Source organism: Erinaceus europaeus, chromosome 18 (genome assembly GCF_950295315.1).
Source record: "Erinaceus europaeus chromosome 18, mEriEur2.1, whole genome shotgun sequence".
NCBI lineage: Eukaryota > Metazoa > Chordata > Mammalia > Eulipotyphla > Erinaceidae > Erinaceus > Erinaceus europaeus.
Genome location: NC_080179.1, coordinates 13,043,713 through 13,061,075, shown reverse-complemented (window position 1 = coordinate 13,061,075; position 17,363 = coordinate 13,043,713). Strand labels below are relative to the sequence as shown.

Genomic DNA, 17,363 nt, shown 5'->3' with positions numbered 1-17,363 from the left:
ATCTTTTAACCTGTGAAAACTATAAGAGATTTCATTTTATGTTAATAGTATAAGCTAATGGAAGTATGAGTGAGAAGCATTTAAGATAAAAGTAACTAATCAGAATAATTCAAACTATTCTCAGAAAAGTTAGAGGGGTAAGTAGATATTCTTTGTCCTTAAGACATACCTGTTATTTTCACGCCTTCCTTAGTTTCTGCTGGCAGGCCAACACCAAACTCATTTTCTCCAGATACTCGGAAATAGTAGACTGCCCCTTCTTGTAAGTTGTGAACTTTGTAGGAAAGGCGGTGACAGTTGTTGGTCACAGAGACCCATGCTTTCTTACTGGCCTCCCGTTTTTCTATGTGGTAATTCTTCACCGGTGCTCCACCATCATTTTCAGGAACATCCCAGGACAGTACTGCAGACTCTTTGGTTACATCTTGTACAGTAACATTGGCTGGAGGGCCAGGAGAATCTAAAACTTTGACAACTAAGGTCAGTGAAGCAGCACTCAAAATATTCTGAATGGTTAGTGTGTACTTTCCAGAATCATTCCTGTTGGCATTTTCAATAGTAAGTGCCGTGCGAGAGTCCGTGGAGTCAATATAAGCTCTAGTGCGGAGGTCGGTGTCTGGCTTACTCCAGGAAACACTGGGTATCGGTCTTCCCCGGAAAGGTACGGTCATGGTAAATGAGGAACCAGCCTTGACAATCAAGGTCTTCCTCATATCAGTGTCAAGTTCAAATACAGGCTCTTCTTCTCTTTCCTTTGCTATCTGGGGATCAGAGATGTCACTGGGGTCACTAGCACCGGCCTTATTGATAGATCGCACTCTGAAAACATATTCAGCTCCTGTTGTTAGTCCACTTATTGTGTATTCTGTGCCTCTAAAGCCCTGCATGGTTGTTGTCCAGTCAGTTTCATCAGATTTTTTGTATTCTACAGTGTACCCAGTTACTGGGGCCCCACCATCAAATAAGGGCTTAACCCAGCTAATAGTTATGCTTGTCTTGCCTGAGTCCACAACTTTGGGTTTGGATGGAGGAGATGGTAAGAATATTGGATCTTCTGCCCGAATTAAAGGAGTGGTTTCACTGGGAAGGCTTAACCCAGCAGCGTTTTCAGCATAAACACGATACTCATACTCACATCCTTCTCGGAGTCCGGTTGACTTCACTCTGAGATCATAGACTGGCTTTTTGTTTACACGCACCCAACGCAAGCTGTTCCTCTCTCTCCTTTCAATGATATATCCAGAGATTTCATTGCCTCCATCAGTCTCGGGTCTTGACCAACAAAGTGTCATGAAGTCTTTGGTAACAGATGTAACTTCCAAAGATGTGGGTGGACTTGGAACTGTAAATGGGTCCAGTGCCTTTACAGCCACACTTTCTAGAGGCTCTCCAACACCATACTTATTAACACCTGTTACTCTAAAGATGTATTCATTGCCTTTGAGTAACTTGGTTACTTTACAGGAGGTAGTCATCAGCTCTGCTTCACATATAGTCCATGCTAGGTGACTTGTTTCACGTTTTTCTACAATGTAGTGATCGATATCTGCACCACCATCTTCTTGGGGTGGTCCCCAGGAAAGAGAGCACTTCTCAGATGTTAGGCCACTTATTTCTAGTGGTCCTGCTGGTGGGCCAGGCTTATCAAGTATCTTGCAATTAACTGCCATCGACCGGGTTCCTGCAACATTCTTTAGTGTTAGTATGTACTGTCCAGTGTCTCGTCTAACACAGTCTTTCACTGTTAACAAAGTACTGTTGTCTGTTGAGACAATTTCTGTTCTTGCCCTTTCTTCAATTTCTACACCATCCTTGGTCCAGGAAATGACTGGCAGAGGTCGCCCTGCAATGTCTGCATTTATCTTAAGGACCTCACCAGCTTTGACAACAATAACACCTTGGAACTTGACATCCATCTTAATTCTTGGAGCCTCAACATCATCTTTGACTGTGATAGGTCCAGTAGACTCAGATGGTTCACTGACTGAGTCAGCAGCATTCCTTGCAAAAACCCGGAATTCATAACGCTGGTCTTCAGTTAGTTCAGTCACTTCAAAGTATGTTTCTTGTATGTTAGTAAAGTTGCACTTTAGCCACCGGCCGTCTGGCAGTTCTCTACGTTCAATGATGTACCCTGTGATCTTAGCTCCACCATCATAAAGTGGTTTAGACCACTTAAGTGACACTGATTTTCGTGTGATATTAGTGACCTCAGGCTGTCCAGGAGGATCACAAGGATCTCTTGCAGGGACTGGTTCACAAGATTTACTGCATTTACCGATTCCAGCAATGTTCTCAGCGTATACACGGTACTCGTACAACAGTCCTTCGTCAAGGCCAGAAACTTTCATCTGGGTGTCAGCAATGAGGACTTTATTTGCTTTTGTCCAAAGAATGCTGCTTCTTTCTTTGTACTCAAGGTGATAGCCAATTACTTGACTTCCTCCATCATTAACTGGCACTTGCCAGCTTACAACCATGGTCGATTTTGTGGCATGCATGACTTTAGGAGTACCAGGAGGTCCTGGGGGGCTGAATGGATACTCTGCAACAACAGCTGAAGATTCACTGTAGGAGCTCTTTCCATAGCGGTTTTCTGCACACACACGGAACTGATATTCACTGCCTGTTGTCAGACGAACTATTTTAATTGATGTTCTTGCAACTGCTTGTGAAACTACATGCCATGTTGTAGAAGTGGTTTCTCTCTTTTCAACGATGTAATTGCTAATCTGGCAGCCACCATCATATTCTGGAGGATTCCAAGAAATGGTTATATTGTCACAACTAACTTCATCAATATGTATAGGCCCGGGAGGTCCTGGTCTGTCAAGGACAATAACAGAAATAGGAACTGTTATGGATCCAGCACTGTTGGAAACACTTAACTCGTAAGTTCCAACATCTTCCCTGGAAGCTTCCTTAATAGACAGAGATGTAACAGTCTTTGAAATAGAAGCGTTGACTCTAGTTGTTTCCTTAAGAGTCTGCCCATCTTTTTTCCAGCTTACAGTAGCTTGAGGCCTTCCTTTAAAGGGAATATCGACTTTAAGCTGGTCGCCAGCCTTTACACTGAAAGTATTGAAAGGAAGTTCCACTGAAGGCTTTATTTCAATATCCCTGGCAATTACTGGAACTCCCAGTTGTCTTGGATCACTTCTTCCTTTTTCATTAACTGCAGCTACCCTGAAAATATACTCTTCCCCTGCAGTTAAGCCAGATACAGTTGCTTCTAGAGTCTTAACTTGTGCACAAGTGCCCCATTTTTCACTGCCTTTAGTTTGCATTTCAACTACATAGCCAGTAATTTTGCTGCCACCATCACTTTCTGGCTTCTCCCACTTAATTGTAGCTGTGTTCCGGGTCACATCAACAAGGGTTACTCTTCCAGGTGGGAGGGGAGGCTCAGAAGCTTTGATAGGTTCAGTTGTTTCAGTAGGCAAACCAATCCCATACTCATTGGAAGCTAAGACTCGGAAGTAATAAGAACATCCTTCTTGTAGATTTTCAACCTTAAAAGTATTCTTTGTGCAATTGTTGGTAACAGTGGCATATGCTTTCCGTGTAGTTTCTCGTTTTTCAACGATGTAGTTTGTAATCTTAGCACCACCATCAATAAGTGGTGGCTCCCAAGACAATGTGACCGAATCCTTCTTCACTTCCCTTACAGTCAAATTCTCAGGTGCACTCGGTGAGTCAAGAACTCTGACATTAACAAAAACTGTTTTGGAGCCACTGCTGTTTTCTAGCGTCAGATTATATCGGCCACTGTCAAATCTTGTAACGTTGTCAATCACCAACATTGTGTATGAGCTGGTTACCTCGATCTGGGCCCTCTCAGTGAGAAGGCCTTCAGCCTTTTCCCATTTAACTTCAGGTTCTGGTCGACCCTTGATAGTGACAAAGAGCCGTAAAGTAGCACTTGCACGCAGAATGACCACCTTCCTGAGATCGGCATCAAGTTCAATTTCAGGTGGTTCTAGCCTCTCCTTAGCAAAAACAGAACCAGGAATAGTTGCAGGTTCACCTACACCTTCAGAATTGATGGCACATATACGGAAGTTATATTCATGATTTTCTTTAAGCTGTGTCACCGTGAATTGCTTTCCGTGTAAGCCTGTTGGTGGAGTGCATGTTGTCCATTCATCAGCTGTGGCTTCTTTGACCTCAACAATATAGCCCTTGACAGGTGCGCCACCATCATAAATTGGTTTATTCCATGCCAGGGAGACAGAAGACCTAGAAGTGTCTGTCACTTTTGGATTAGTTGGTGGACCTGGTGGATACAAGGCATCACATGCGTGGTAGAAAACAGATGGTTCACTAGGTTCACCCACACCAGCTGCATTTTCAGCCGCAACTCTGTACTCATAGGAATGACCTTCAGTAAGGCCAGTTACTCTGAATCGGAGATCTGTTAGTGTTTTCTTATTGCACTTGGTCCATCTAATGCCTTCTTTATCTCGTTTTTCCAGGATGTAACCTTCAATTTCAGCGCCTCCATCATCCACTGGGCGGGCCCATGTTACTATCATAGAATCTTTGGTGATTGCTGAGACTTCAGGTACTGAAGGAGGACCTGGTGGTTTATAAGGGTTACAAGCTATAACAGGTTCAGATTCTAAGGGTTCCCCAATTCCATATTTGTTCACTGCCATGACACGGAAAATGTATTCATTTCCAGGAAGAAGTTTAGTGACTTTGTAGTTAAGGGCCTGTACCTCAGTTGAAACCTGGGTCCAGGAGAGTCTGCTTGTCTCTCTCTTTTCAATGATGTAATGTGATATATTAGCACCACCATCTTGCAAAGGTGGGTTCCAGGCCAGGTAACATTTTTCAGCAGTAACCCCAGAAACTTTCAGTGGTCCTTCAGGGGGCCCTGGCCTGTCAAGTACCTTTACAGTTATGGGTATCGACTTGGTACCACCAACATTTCTGAGTTTCAGAATATACTGTCCTCCATCGGTACGTATGCAGTCTTTGACGACCACCGTTGTCTTCTGAAGAGTTGACTTAATTTCCATCCTTGCAGTTGTTCCTTCAAGTTCTTTCCCATCTTTTGACCAAACAATGTCAGGTGTAGGTTTGCCATGGATATCAGCTTCAAGGACAAATGTCTCTCCTGCATGGACAATGATGACATCTCTGTATTTTGGATCTAGTGAGGCATTTGGGGCATCAATTTCATCTCTTGCAGTAATGGCACCAGTACTTTCTGATGGTTCACTAAAATTGCCAGCTGCATTTCTTGCAATCACTCTAAATTCATAACTTTGGTTTTCAACAAGTCCACTCACTGTAAATTCAGTCTCTAATACATTGGTAAAGCTGGCTTTCATCCAGCGGCCATCAGGTAGATCTTTCATTTCTACAATATAACCCGTTATTTTGCTACCACCATCATAGGCAGGTTTCTTCCATTTTAGTGTGACGTTGTTTCTTGTAATAACAATGGCTTCAGGTCGGCCAGGTGGGTCACATGGATCCCGAGCCACATAACATTCTGACACTTTGCTAGGCTTGCCAATGCCCACAATATTTTCAGCAGAAACTCTGAACTCATACTCTAGGCCTTCATCAAGTCCAGTTGTTTTGAATTTTGTGTCTTGAATGGGAGTCTTATTTAATTTGATCCACAAAATGCTATTCTTTTCTTTCTGTTCAAGATGGTAGCCAGTAACTTTGCTTCCCCCATCATTAACTGGCTCATGCCATTGGACAAGCATTTGATCTTTTGAGACTGATGTCACAAAAGGAGTCCCAGGTGGGCCAGGTGCTTTAAATGGATACTGTACAGTGACTGGTTTAGAATCCAGGGGGACACTTTTTCCGTATCTGTTTTCTGCAAAAATCTTAAACTGGTATTCAGTGCCTGTTTTCAGTTTTGTGATCTTGATGGTTGTTCTTGCAACTGTTGCTGACACCATCTGCCAAGTGGTGCTGGTGGCATCTCGCTTCTCTACAACATAGTTGCTTATTTGGCAGCCACCTGTATAGGCTGGAGGTTCCCAAGATATGACCACAAAGTCTGAACTGACTTCATCAAACCGGACAGGTCCAACTGGAGGCCCAGGCTTCTCTAAAATTATAATGCTGAGAGTTTCTGTTGTTGTGCCAGCGCTGTTTGTTGCTGTTATGGAGTATTTTCCAAAATCATCTTTGTTACCTTCTTTAATGTGCAAAATAGTTGAAGTAGCTGTTTCCTCAACATTTACTCTTGTTGTCTGCTTAAGAGTCTCACCATCTTTGACCCAGGAAATATTAGGTCTTGGTCGGCCAATGACAGGGATTTCGATTTTAAGGTCTTCTCCAGCTTGGATGCTGTATGTATTAAATGGCAATTTAAGAATGGGCTGTATAGTTAAGTCTTTTGCTATGACAGGAACACCCAGCAGCCTTGGATCGCTTTTTCCTTTCTCATTATAAGCCTTGACCCGAAACTGGTATTCCTGCCCAGAACTCAAACCAGTAACTACAGCATTACAGACTTTTGATTCAGTGACAACACTCCATTTTTCAGTTCCTTTGGACTGCATTTCAACAACATAACCCAGGATTCTGCTACCACCGTCGTGTTCGGGTTTCTCCCACATAAGCGATGCACTGGTCTGTGACACATCAGTGAGCATAACTTTTCCTGGTGGGGAAGGAGGTTCAGCAGCTTTCACAGCGTCAACAGTTTCCACTGGAACACCAACTCCAAATTCATTTTCAGCCATAACTCTAAAATAATAAATGGCTCCTTCTGTAAGATTCTCAACTTTAAAGCTTGTTTTGCTGCACTTACTACTCACATTGGCATATGCTTTTCTGGTCGATTCACGCTTGTCAATAACATAATTCTTGACCTTTGCACCCCCATCAATAATGGGTGGCTCCCACACCAGGAAGACAGAATCTTTTTTAATTTCTTTGACTGTCAAATTTTGTGGTGGCCCAGGTGTGTCGAGAACTTTCACAGTCACAAAAGCTGACTTAGATCCACTGCTATTTTCCAGTTTGAGGATGTATTTTCCAGCATCATTTCTATCACAGTTATCTATTGAGAGCTGGGTAAAGTTCATTCCCTTCTCAATTTGAACCTTATCTGTGAATTCGCCTTCCTCTCGAGACCAAGTGATCTCAGGTGTTGGCCGGCCTTTGAATGGAATGTGAATTCTGACAGACCCACCGGCTCTTACAACGATGCCTTTTCGTAACTCAGAGTCAAGATCAAGTTCAGGTGCCTCAAGTTTATCTTCTGGTTTCACAGTACCAGGAACCGCTGTCGCCTCACCTAAGCCTACTTTATTGAGGGCACAGACTCGTATTTTATACTCTTGGTGTTCAATGAGTTTTGAAATTTCAAAACGAGTCACTCTCAGGCCAGTCTGTGGAGTAACTATTTGCCATTCTTCTTCATCTGCTTTACAGATTTCTACTACATATCCCAGAATATCACTCCCACCATCATAAATGGGCTTACCCCAGGCAAGTGTAATTGAATTTTTGGTTGTATCTACAATGTGTGCATTGGTGGGTGGGCCAGGTTTGAATACAGGATCACAAGCTTTATAATAAATTGTAGCTGGACTTGGTTCTCCGACTCCTGCAGCATTTTCTGCAGAGACTCTGAATTCATATTCATGATCTTCTGTTAATCCTGTTACTCTTAGACGCAAATCTGTAATTCGACGTTTATTACATTTTATCCACCTGATGCCACTTCGGTCTCTTTTCTCTACTATGTAACCAATAATCTCACTGCCACCATCACTGTCTGGACGGTTCCAGCAGACAGTCATAGAGTCCTTGGTAATGTTTGTGATTTCCAAGCTTTTTGGTGGTCCAGGAAGCACAAATGGATTCTTCATGACTACTGGTGCAGATTCCAAAGGCTCTCCAACACCATACTTGTTGACGGCCATTATACGGAATATATATTCATTCCCTTCTAAGAGCTTGGTAACTTTCAGAGAGTTGGTGACAACTTCTGAAGCAACAACTGTCCAGGCAAGTCGACTTGTTTCTCTTTTTTCAACAACATAGTGAGAAATGTCACTGCCACCATCTTGAAGTGGTGGAGACCATGTTAAAGTGCATTTTTCAGAAGTGACTCCAGTAACCTGGACTGGCCCTTCCGGAGGTCCTGGTCTATCTAATACTTTTACATTTACTGGGAATGACTTAGAACCGGCCACATTGGAAGCTCTCAAAATATACTGTCCACCATCAATTCTAATGGCATCTTTGACAATGAGTAAAGCCTTGAAATCTGTGTTCTTTATTTCACATCTAGCAGATTCCTCCACTTCCTTATCTCCTCTTAACCACTCAATGGTAGGTAAGGGCTTTCCATAGACATCAGCCTCAAGCCTGAATGTTTCTCCAGCATTTACCACAATTGTGTCTCTGAATTTTGGATCCATCGAAATTCTTGGGAGCTCAACTTCATCCTTGGCAGTTATTGGTCCAGTACTGTCAGATGGTTTACTTATTGCACCAGCAGCATTCTTTGCAATGACTCTGAATTCATATCTTTGATCTTCAGTAAGACCTGACACAGTAAACTGAGTTTCAATGACATTTGTGAAGCTGGCTTTCATCCAGCGACCCTCTGGCAAATCACGTTTCTCTACAATGTAGCCTGTAATCATACTTCCACCATCATATGCAGGCTTGGTCCATTGTAAAGTAATTTCATTCCTTTTGACCATTATTGCTTCTGGAGTTCCTGGTGGATCACAGGGATCTCTCGCAACATAACACTCAGAATTCTTGCTTGCTTTGCCTACACCAACGATGTTTTCAGCATAGACTCTGAATTCATATTCAATGCCTTCTTCAAGATTAAGTGCTTTAAACTGGGTGTCATGAATAATGGTTTTGTTGACTTTTGTCCACAAAATACTGTTTCTTTCTTTTCTTTCAAGGTGGTAACCCAGTACTGGGCTTCCACCATTACTGATTGGCTCATGCCACTGTATAACCATAGAGTCTTTGGAAATGGCTGTGGCGAATGGTGTGCCCGGAGGGCCTGGTTCTTTGTATGGATATTGAGCTACAATTGGATCAGACTCCAAAGCAAAGCTTTGGCCATATCTGTTTTCAGCAAATATTCTGAATTGGTATTCTGTGCCAGTTTTCAGCTTGGTGACTTTGAGTGTAGTTCTGGCAACAGTGGCAGAAACAACATCCCATACTGTGGTGGTTGTATCTCTTTTATGAACAATGTAGTTGGTGATCTGACAGCCTCCTGTATATAGTGGTGGGTTCCAAGATAATGTGATACTTTCAGCGCTGACTTCATCAAATTTGACAGGCCCTTTCGGAGGATCAGGTTTATCTAGAGTTATAATTTCAATGGATGCTGTTTTCTGACCCACGACATTAGCAACTGTGATTCCGTAATGTCCACCATCATCTTTGTGAGTTTCTTTAATGCTGAGCGTAGTGAGGTCAAGAGAATCAGTAACATTAACTCGTGTCGTCTGCTTCAGAGGAAGACCATCTTTAGTCCAGGTAATGGTTGGTTTAGGACGTCCAGAAATTGGCACTTCTATTTTCAAATCATGGCCCACTTGTATACTATAAGTGTTGAATGCAGGTCTTACATCTGGTTCAATGACCAGGTCTTTGGCAACTATTGGAACTGCAAGGGATCTAGGATCACTTCTCCCCTTTTCATTAACAGCAACAACTCTAAAAAGATATTCTTCTCCCTGAGTTAAGTTGGTAATTACTGCTTCTAGGGACTTTACTCGAGCACATTCTGACCATTTCTCACTGTGTTTAGCTTGCATTTCTACAATATACTGAATGATTTTACTGCCACCATCATGCTCAGGCTTTGTCCAACTCAAGGAGACACTGTTTCTGGTGACATCATCGACAGTTATTTTTCCTGGAGGCTGTGGAACTTCTGCAACCTTAATTGGATCTGCAGTGCATGCAGGAAGGCCAATACCATACTCATTCTCAGCTGTGACTCTAAAGTAATAACTGCAGCCTTCTTGGAGTTGATCTATTTTCCATGAATTCTTATGGCAATTTGTTACGACAGCAGCATATGACTTTCTTGTGGCTTCACGTTTCTCAACGATGTAATTTTTTATTTTTGATCCACCGTCCAACAAAGGTGGTTCCCATGTAATTGATACTGAGTCTTTAGTGATTTCTGTGACTTTCAGATTAACAGGTGGACTTGGTGTGTCCAGGACTCTCACAGTAACAAAGGCAGACTTTGTCCCGCTGCTGTTTTCTAATGTAAGCGTATATTTTCCAGTATCATACCGGTTGACATTGTCAAGAACAAGAGAGGTGAAACTGCTGGTGACATCAATTATAGCTGCATCTCGAATTTCACCATCCATCTTCCCCCACTTAACTTCTGGTGTGGGACGACCCTTAATAGGAACAAACAGTCTTAAGGAGCCACCAGCTCTTATATTTATAGTTTTCCTTAGTTCTAAGTCAAGATCAATGTCTGGGGCTTCCAATTTTTCTTCAACTATAACAGGTCCAGGGACATCAGCATGTTCTCCAACTCCAGCTTTATTAACAGCACAGATACGGAAGTTGTATTCATGCTTCTCCAACAACTTCTCTACTTCTATATGGGTTTTGTTGATTCCAGTTGCTGGAGTGCACATTGTCCATTCACCAACACTCACATCACATTTTTCAACAATGTATCCTTGGATTTCACAGCCACCATCATATATGGGTTTGCTCCAAGAAAGGAAAACAGAAGATCTGGTAATATCTGTGACTTTGGGGTTATTTGGAGGTCCTGGTTTGTAAATAGGATCACAAGCCTTTTGATAAGCAGAAGGTGGACTTGGTTCACTAAGGCCAGCAGCATTTTCAGCTGAGACTCTAAACTCATAATTGTGATTTTCTATGAGTCCAGTTACTCGCAAGCGCAATTCCCCTATCAGACGTTTGTGGCATCTTGTCCACCGAATGCCTTCCTTATCCCGTTTTTCAAGAACATATCCAAGGATTTCACTGCCACCATCAGATGCTGGTCTTTCCCAAACAACAATCATTGAGTCCTTGGTCACTGTTGTAATTTCTGGAGCCTTTGGTGCATCTGGCACTACAAATGGGTTCTTGGCAATTACTGGCTCAGATTCAAGAGGTTCTCCCATACCATATTTATTTACGGCCATTATACGGAAAATATACTCATTGCCTTCAAGGAGTTTAGTAACCTTGCAGCTGAGAGTTTGCACATTGGCATCAACCACAGTCCAAACCAAGCGGCTGGTTTCTCTTCTTTCCACAATGTAATTTATGATATCACTTCCACCATCCTGTAATGGGGGCTTCCAGGCTAGTGTGCATTTTTCTGCTGTCACTCCAGATACGACAACAGGTCCTTCAGGTGGCCCTGGTCTATCAAGAACTTTGACATTTATAGTAACTGATCTCTCTCCTGCAACATTTTTGGCCTTCAGTATGTAATTTCCACTGTCCACACGTACTGCATCCTTTACGCTGAGACTGGTGGCAAAGTCAGTGCTCTTTATTTCTAACCGAGCTGTACTTGAAAGATCCTGATCACCTTTTATCCACTGAACAGTTGGTATTGGTTTACCATATATTTCTGCATCAATCTTGAACATCTCACCTGCATGCACTACAATTGTGTCTTTGTATTTTGGATCCATACTTATTCGTGGTGGGTCTATCTCATCTCTTGCTGTAATTGCTCCTGTGCTTTCTGAAGGATCACTGAATACTCCTGCAGCATTTCGAGCTATCACTCGGAACTCGTATCTATGATCTTCAATTAGGCCAGTTACTTCAAACTGAGTGTCCATAACATTTGTAAAACTGGCTTTCATCCAGCGGCCATCAGGCAATTCTTTTTTCTCAACAACATATCCAGTGATCTTGCTTCCACCATCGTAAGTGGGTTTCTTCCACTGGAGAGTTACTGAATTCCGTGTGACAATGATCGCCTCTGGTCGCCCTGGTGGGTCACATGGGTCGCGAGCTACGTAGCATTCTGATGCTTTACTTGGTTTGCCAATGCCCACAATGTTCTCTGCAGAGACTCTGAATTCATACTCAATACCTTCCTCAAGGCCAGTTGCCTTAAATTTGGTTTGAGGAATGGGCGTCTTATTCAACTTAATCCAGAGGATACCGTTTCTTTCTTTGCGTTCTAGATGGTAGCCAATGACTTTGCTACCTCCATCATTGACTGGCTCATTCCATTGTACTTCCATGCTGTCCTTGGAGGACAATGTTACAAATGGTGTGCCAGGAGGACCAGGAACTTTGAATGGATACTGAGCTATAACAGGCTCTGAGTTAAGATACGTACTCTTTCCATATCTGTTTTCAGCTGCAATTCTAAACTGATATTCACATCCAGTCTTTAATCTGCAAGCTTTTATTGTTGTTCTTGCTACAGTAGCTGACACAATTTGCCAGGTGGTTGTGGAAGTGTCTCGCTTCTCTACAATGTAATTATTGATAGAACTTCCACCGTCATACTTAGGTGGACCCCAGGAGAGAGTAATACTATCAGCTGTCACTTCATCCATTTTGATTGGTCCAGTTGGAGGACCTGGCTTGTCAAGAACAACAATATTAAGGGTTTCAGTAGCTTCACCAGCTGAGTTAGTCAGTTTAACTATGTAATGTCCAACATCTTCTCGGCAGGCTTCTTTTATTGTCAAAAGTGAATTATTTTCTGTGCTTTCTGCATTTACTCTTGTTGTCTGCTTTAGTGGTACCTCATCTTTATGCCAGGTTACAGCCGGCGGAGGACGTCCAATGAATGGAACATCAACCTTTAGGTCTTCACCTGCTAGCACAGTGAAAGTATTGAACAGAAGTTTGAAGGCTGGTGGAATGACAAGATCTTTGGCGATCACTGGCACACTCAGCTGTCTGGGATCACTGATGCCCTTTTCATTCTGAGCTGAAACTCGGAAAGAGTATTCCTCACCCTGAATTAATCCAGTGATAGTGGCTTCAGTGACTTTGACTGTGGCACAAGTGGCCCATTTGTCACTGCCTTTGCTCTGCATCTCTACAATGTAGCCTAGAATTCGACTGCCTCCATCATGCTCTGGTTTCTCCCAAGATAGTGAAACACTGTTTCTTGTGACATCCACCAAGGTTATTTTGCCTGGAGGAAGAGGTCGCTCTGATGCCTTCACAGATTCTGCAGTTTCAGCGGGCAGTCCAATACCATATTCATTTTCAGCAAGAACCCGGAAATAATAACTACAGCCTTCTTGAAGTTGTTCTACCTTCCAGGAAGTCTTGTGGCAATTTGTTGCAACAGTTGAGTATGCTTTTCTTGTTGACTCTCGTTTTTCAACAATATAGTTCTTTATTTTGGAACCTCCATCAAGGAGAGGAGGCTCCCATGTCAGTGTGACAGAAGTCTTGGTGACCTCTTTTATCTTCAGGTTCTGTGGAGGGCCGGGTGTATCGAGTACTCTCACATTGACAAATGCAGACTTGCTTCCTGAGCTGTTTTCTATAGTTAGTATGTATTTGCCGCTGTCAAATCTGCTTACATTTCCAACAATGAGCAGCGTATAAGAGCTTGTGGACTCAATGCTAGCTTTATCCAATGATTCCCCATGCTCCCGGGTCCATTTCACTTCTGGTGTAGGCCTTCCTTTGATTGGAACGAAAAGTCTCAAGGTGCAACAGGCTCTTATAGTAACAACTTTGCGAAGCTCAGCGTCAAGTTCGATCTCTGGGGGCAGCATCCTCTCTTCAGCTTTTGGAGTTCCAGGAACAAGTGCAGGCTCCCCAATTCCTTCAGAATTCATGGCATAGATGCGGATTTTATATTCTTGATTTTCTATGAGGCCAGTAATGGTATAAGAAGTTGCCTTGAGCCCAGCTGGTGGAGTAACAATCTGCCACTCATCTTCCTCTGGCAGGGCAATCTCAACCATGTAGCCAGTGATTTCTGACCCACCGTCATAGATAGGTTTATTCCAAGCAATTGAAATGGATGATCTGCTTGTATCTAGAACTCGTGGGTTACCTGGTGGACCTGGTTTAAACACAGTGTCACAAGCTTTATAAAATGGGCTGGTAGAACTTGGCGCACTAATTCCGGCAGCATTTTCAGCCATAATTCTGAACTCATATTCATGACCTTCCGTCAGTCCAGAAACTTTGTATCTTAAATCAGTTAGAGTTTTCTTGTTGCATTTCACCCAACGTTGCCCAGCTTTGTCACGCCGTTCCACAATGTAATTGATGATTTCACTTCCACCATCAGAGTCAGGATGTCCCCAGCAGACAACCATGGAGTCTTTAGTAATAGCTGTAACTTCAGGGTTTTTGGGTGGATCGGGAGGTCCATAAGGATCCACTGCAAGCACAGGCTCTGATTCTAGTGGCTCTCCAACTCCATATTTATTGACAGCCATGACACGGAATATATACTCATTGCCTTTCAAAAGTTTGGTGACCTTTAGTTTTGTTACTTGCACTTCTGAGGCTACATTTGTCCATGCAAGTCTAGTGGTTTCACGTTTCTGCACTATATAATGGTCAATTTTGGCACCTCCATCATCCAGCGGAGGCAACCACGACAATACACATTTTTCTGATGTCACATCAGATACAGCTAAGGGTCCTTCAGGTGGGCCTGGTCTATCAAGCACCTTGACATTGAAAATGTGTTTAGCAAAACCACCAGGGTTAGTTGCTGTAAGGGTATAGGCACCACCATCCCTTCTTGATGAATCTTTGTTCACTAGATTAGTAGAGAAATCTGCAATTTTTATCTCTAATTTTCCTGTGCCTTCAAGCTCCTTTCCATCTTTGGTCCATTCCATTGTCGGAGGTGGGCGGCCTGAGACATCAGCTTCCAGCTTGAATGCTTCACCTGCTTTCAGTATGACTGTGTCTTTATATTTAACATCCACCATTATTCTTGGTGCTTCAATGTCATCTCTGCATGTGATTGCATCTGATGGCTCAGATGGTGGACTAACAGCACCGGCAGCATTTTTGGCAATCACACGGAATTCATATGCAGCATCTTCTGTTAGGCCACTGACTGTAAATTCATTCTCCAAAATGTTGCTGAAGTTGGCCTTCAGCCACCGTCCACTAGGTAGGTCTCTCTTTTCAACTATATAACTGGTAATCTTAAAGCCTCCAGTATATTCAGGCTTAGCCCATTTGAGTGTCACTGTGTGTCTAGTGATATTCAGAGGAACTGGTTTCCCTGGGGGGTCAATGGGATCCAAAGCAAACACAGGTTCAGATGACTTGCTTGGCTTGCTTTTGCCTGCCATGTTTTCTGCAATCACTCGGAATTCATAAGCAATACCATCTGTAAGTCCACTTGATTTGAAAATGTTGCCTGGTACTAATGCTTTGCTGACAGTCTGCCAGAGAATACCATTCCTCTCTTTTCTTTCAACGTGATATCCTAAAATGGGACTTCCGCCATCAGAAAGAGGCTCGTGCCAGCTTATTGTCATAGAATCCTTGCTAACCGCAGTTACCTGAGGTGTACCAGGAGGTCCAGGAACATTAAACGGATAATTGGCAATGACAGAAGCTGATGTGATGCCTGGTCCAACTCCATATCTATTTTGAGCTTTTACTCGGAACTGGTACTCCATTCCAGTAGTAAGGCGAGTGGCTTTATAGGTAGTGCGGATAACTGTGGTTGCTAACTCAACCCAAGAAGTACTGTCAGTCTGTCGCATTTCTACTACATAGTTGCTTATTGGTACACCTCCATCATTCTCAGGTGGGCCCCAAGAGAAGGTTACAAAATCAGATGAAACTTCATCGAATTTGATGGGTCCAGTGGGTGGTCCTGGGATATCGTGAACTTGAACGGTGATAACATCACCAACCTCTCCAACAATGTTCTTTGCTGTCAACGGGTAGGGCCCACTATCACTTCTCACGCACTCATTAATATTTAAGATCGTTGAGGTTGCTGTGTTTTCAAAATTAACTCTCTGTGTCTGTCTAAGAATCTGGTCTCCCTTTTTCCAAGTGACTGTGGGCTTTGGTCGGCCAAGCACTGGAATTTCGACTTTGATGTTGTCACCAGCTCTGGCAATAACTAACTTCTGGTAAATGCCACGGAGATCCAATTCTGGAAGCATTGTTTGCTCCTTAACTGTGACAGGTCTGCTTTCTCTAGGGGCACTTCTTCCAGCACTGTTCACTGCCATCACTTGGAAGGTGTATTCTTCCCCTTCAGTGAGATTCTTCACAACACATTCTAAGCCCTTCACGGTCGTCATGTGGGTCCACTGGTCAGAACCTTTCCTTTGGCCTTCAATCACGTAGCCAGTGATCTTACTGCCACCGTCATGCTTTGGTTTAGGCCATGCCAGACTGACTGTGCTCTTGGTTATATCCATGATGTTAAGGCTGTCTGGTGGTGATGGTGCTTCAGAGGCTTTTACAGGTTCTGTTGTTTCTGCTGGCTCACCAATTCCATACTCATTTTCTGCCATCACTCTGAAAAAGTATTCACAACCTTCGGTCAAGCCAGTAACTTTATATGTGCATTTATGACACTTGGTGGTGGCTGTGGAATAGGATTTTCGTGTCGCTTCTCGTTTCTCCACAATATAGTTTGTTATATGTGAGCCTCCATCTATCAGAGGGAGGTCCCAGTGCAGGGTGACGCTGTCCTTGGTGATGTCAGTAGGTCTCAGGTTCAGGACGGGTCCTGGTGTATCCAAGACCCTGACATTCACGAAGCCACTTTTCTTCCCAGCAACATTTTCAACAGTCATCACAAATTTTCCAGTGTCATATCTATTACATTCTGGAATAATTAAAAGAGTAAAGGATTCTGTATTTTCGATGTTAGCTCGATTTTTAAGGTTAATATCATCTTTGGTCCATGTCACTTCAGGAGCAGGTCGACCTCTGATTGGCACGAAGATTCTAATACTGAGTCCTGCTCTAACAACAAGTGTTCTTTGGAGCTCAGCGTCTAGTTCAAAATCAGGAGCCATTTCCCGTTCTACAATTTCAACATCTGAAATCACGGCTGGCTCTCCAACACCGGCATCGTTCATGGCACTGATTCTAAAATTGTATTTTTCTTTGGTGTGGAGGTCAGGGACAACAAACTTAGTGATTCTGAGGGCAGTTCCTGTTGTATCTTTTATCCAGGTCTCATCACCTACTCTCTGATGTTCTACGATATAGCCCGTGATTTCAAGTCCTCCATCATAATGAGGTTTGCTCCATGCTAGAGAAGCAGAACTTTTGGTAGTATCAGTGACATGGGCATTTGAAGGTGGTCCTGGAGGATCTGAAAAGGGAATAAAGACAGAAAAGTGTACATTAAAAGTTTGACTTTTGGATAAATCATGTCAAACACTAGCACTCTCAAATGAGCT

The 17,363-nt window shown here is 43.0% G+C and overlaps 1 protein-coding gene across 1 annotated transcript in view; it reads right to left on the bottom strand.

Annotated features, from left to right (window-relative positions):
• TTN (titin) overlaps nucleotides 1-17,363 on the bottom strand; it is a 332,848-nt gene that overhangs the window by 39,316 nt on the left and 276,169 nt on the right. Inside the window, exon 278 of the mRNA XM_060177642.1 lies at nucleotides 170-17,275. Within this exon, the coding sequence (XP_060033625.1) occupies nucleotides 170-17,275 (17,106 nt within the window). The remainder of the gene's footprint in view (nucleotides 1-169; nucleotides 17,276-17,363) is intronic.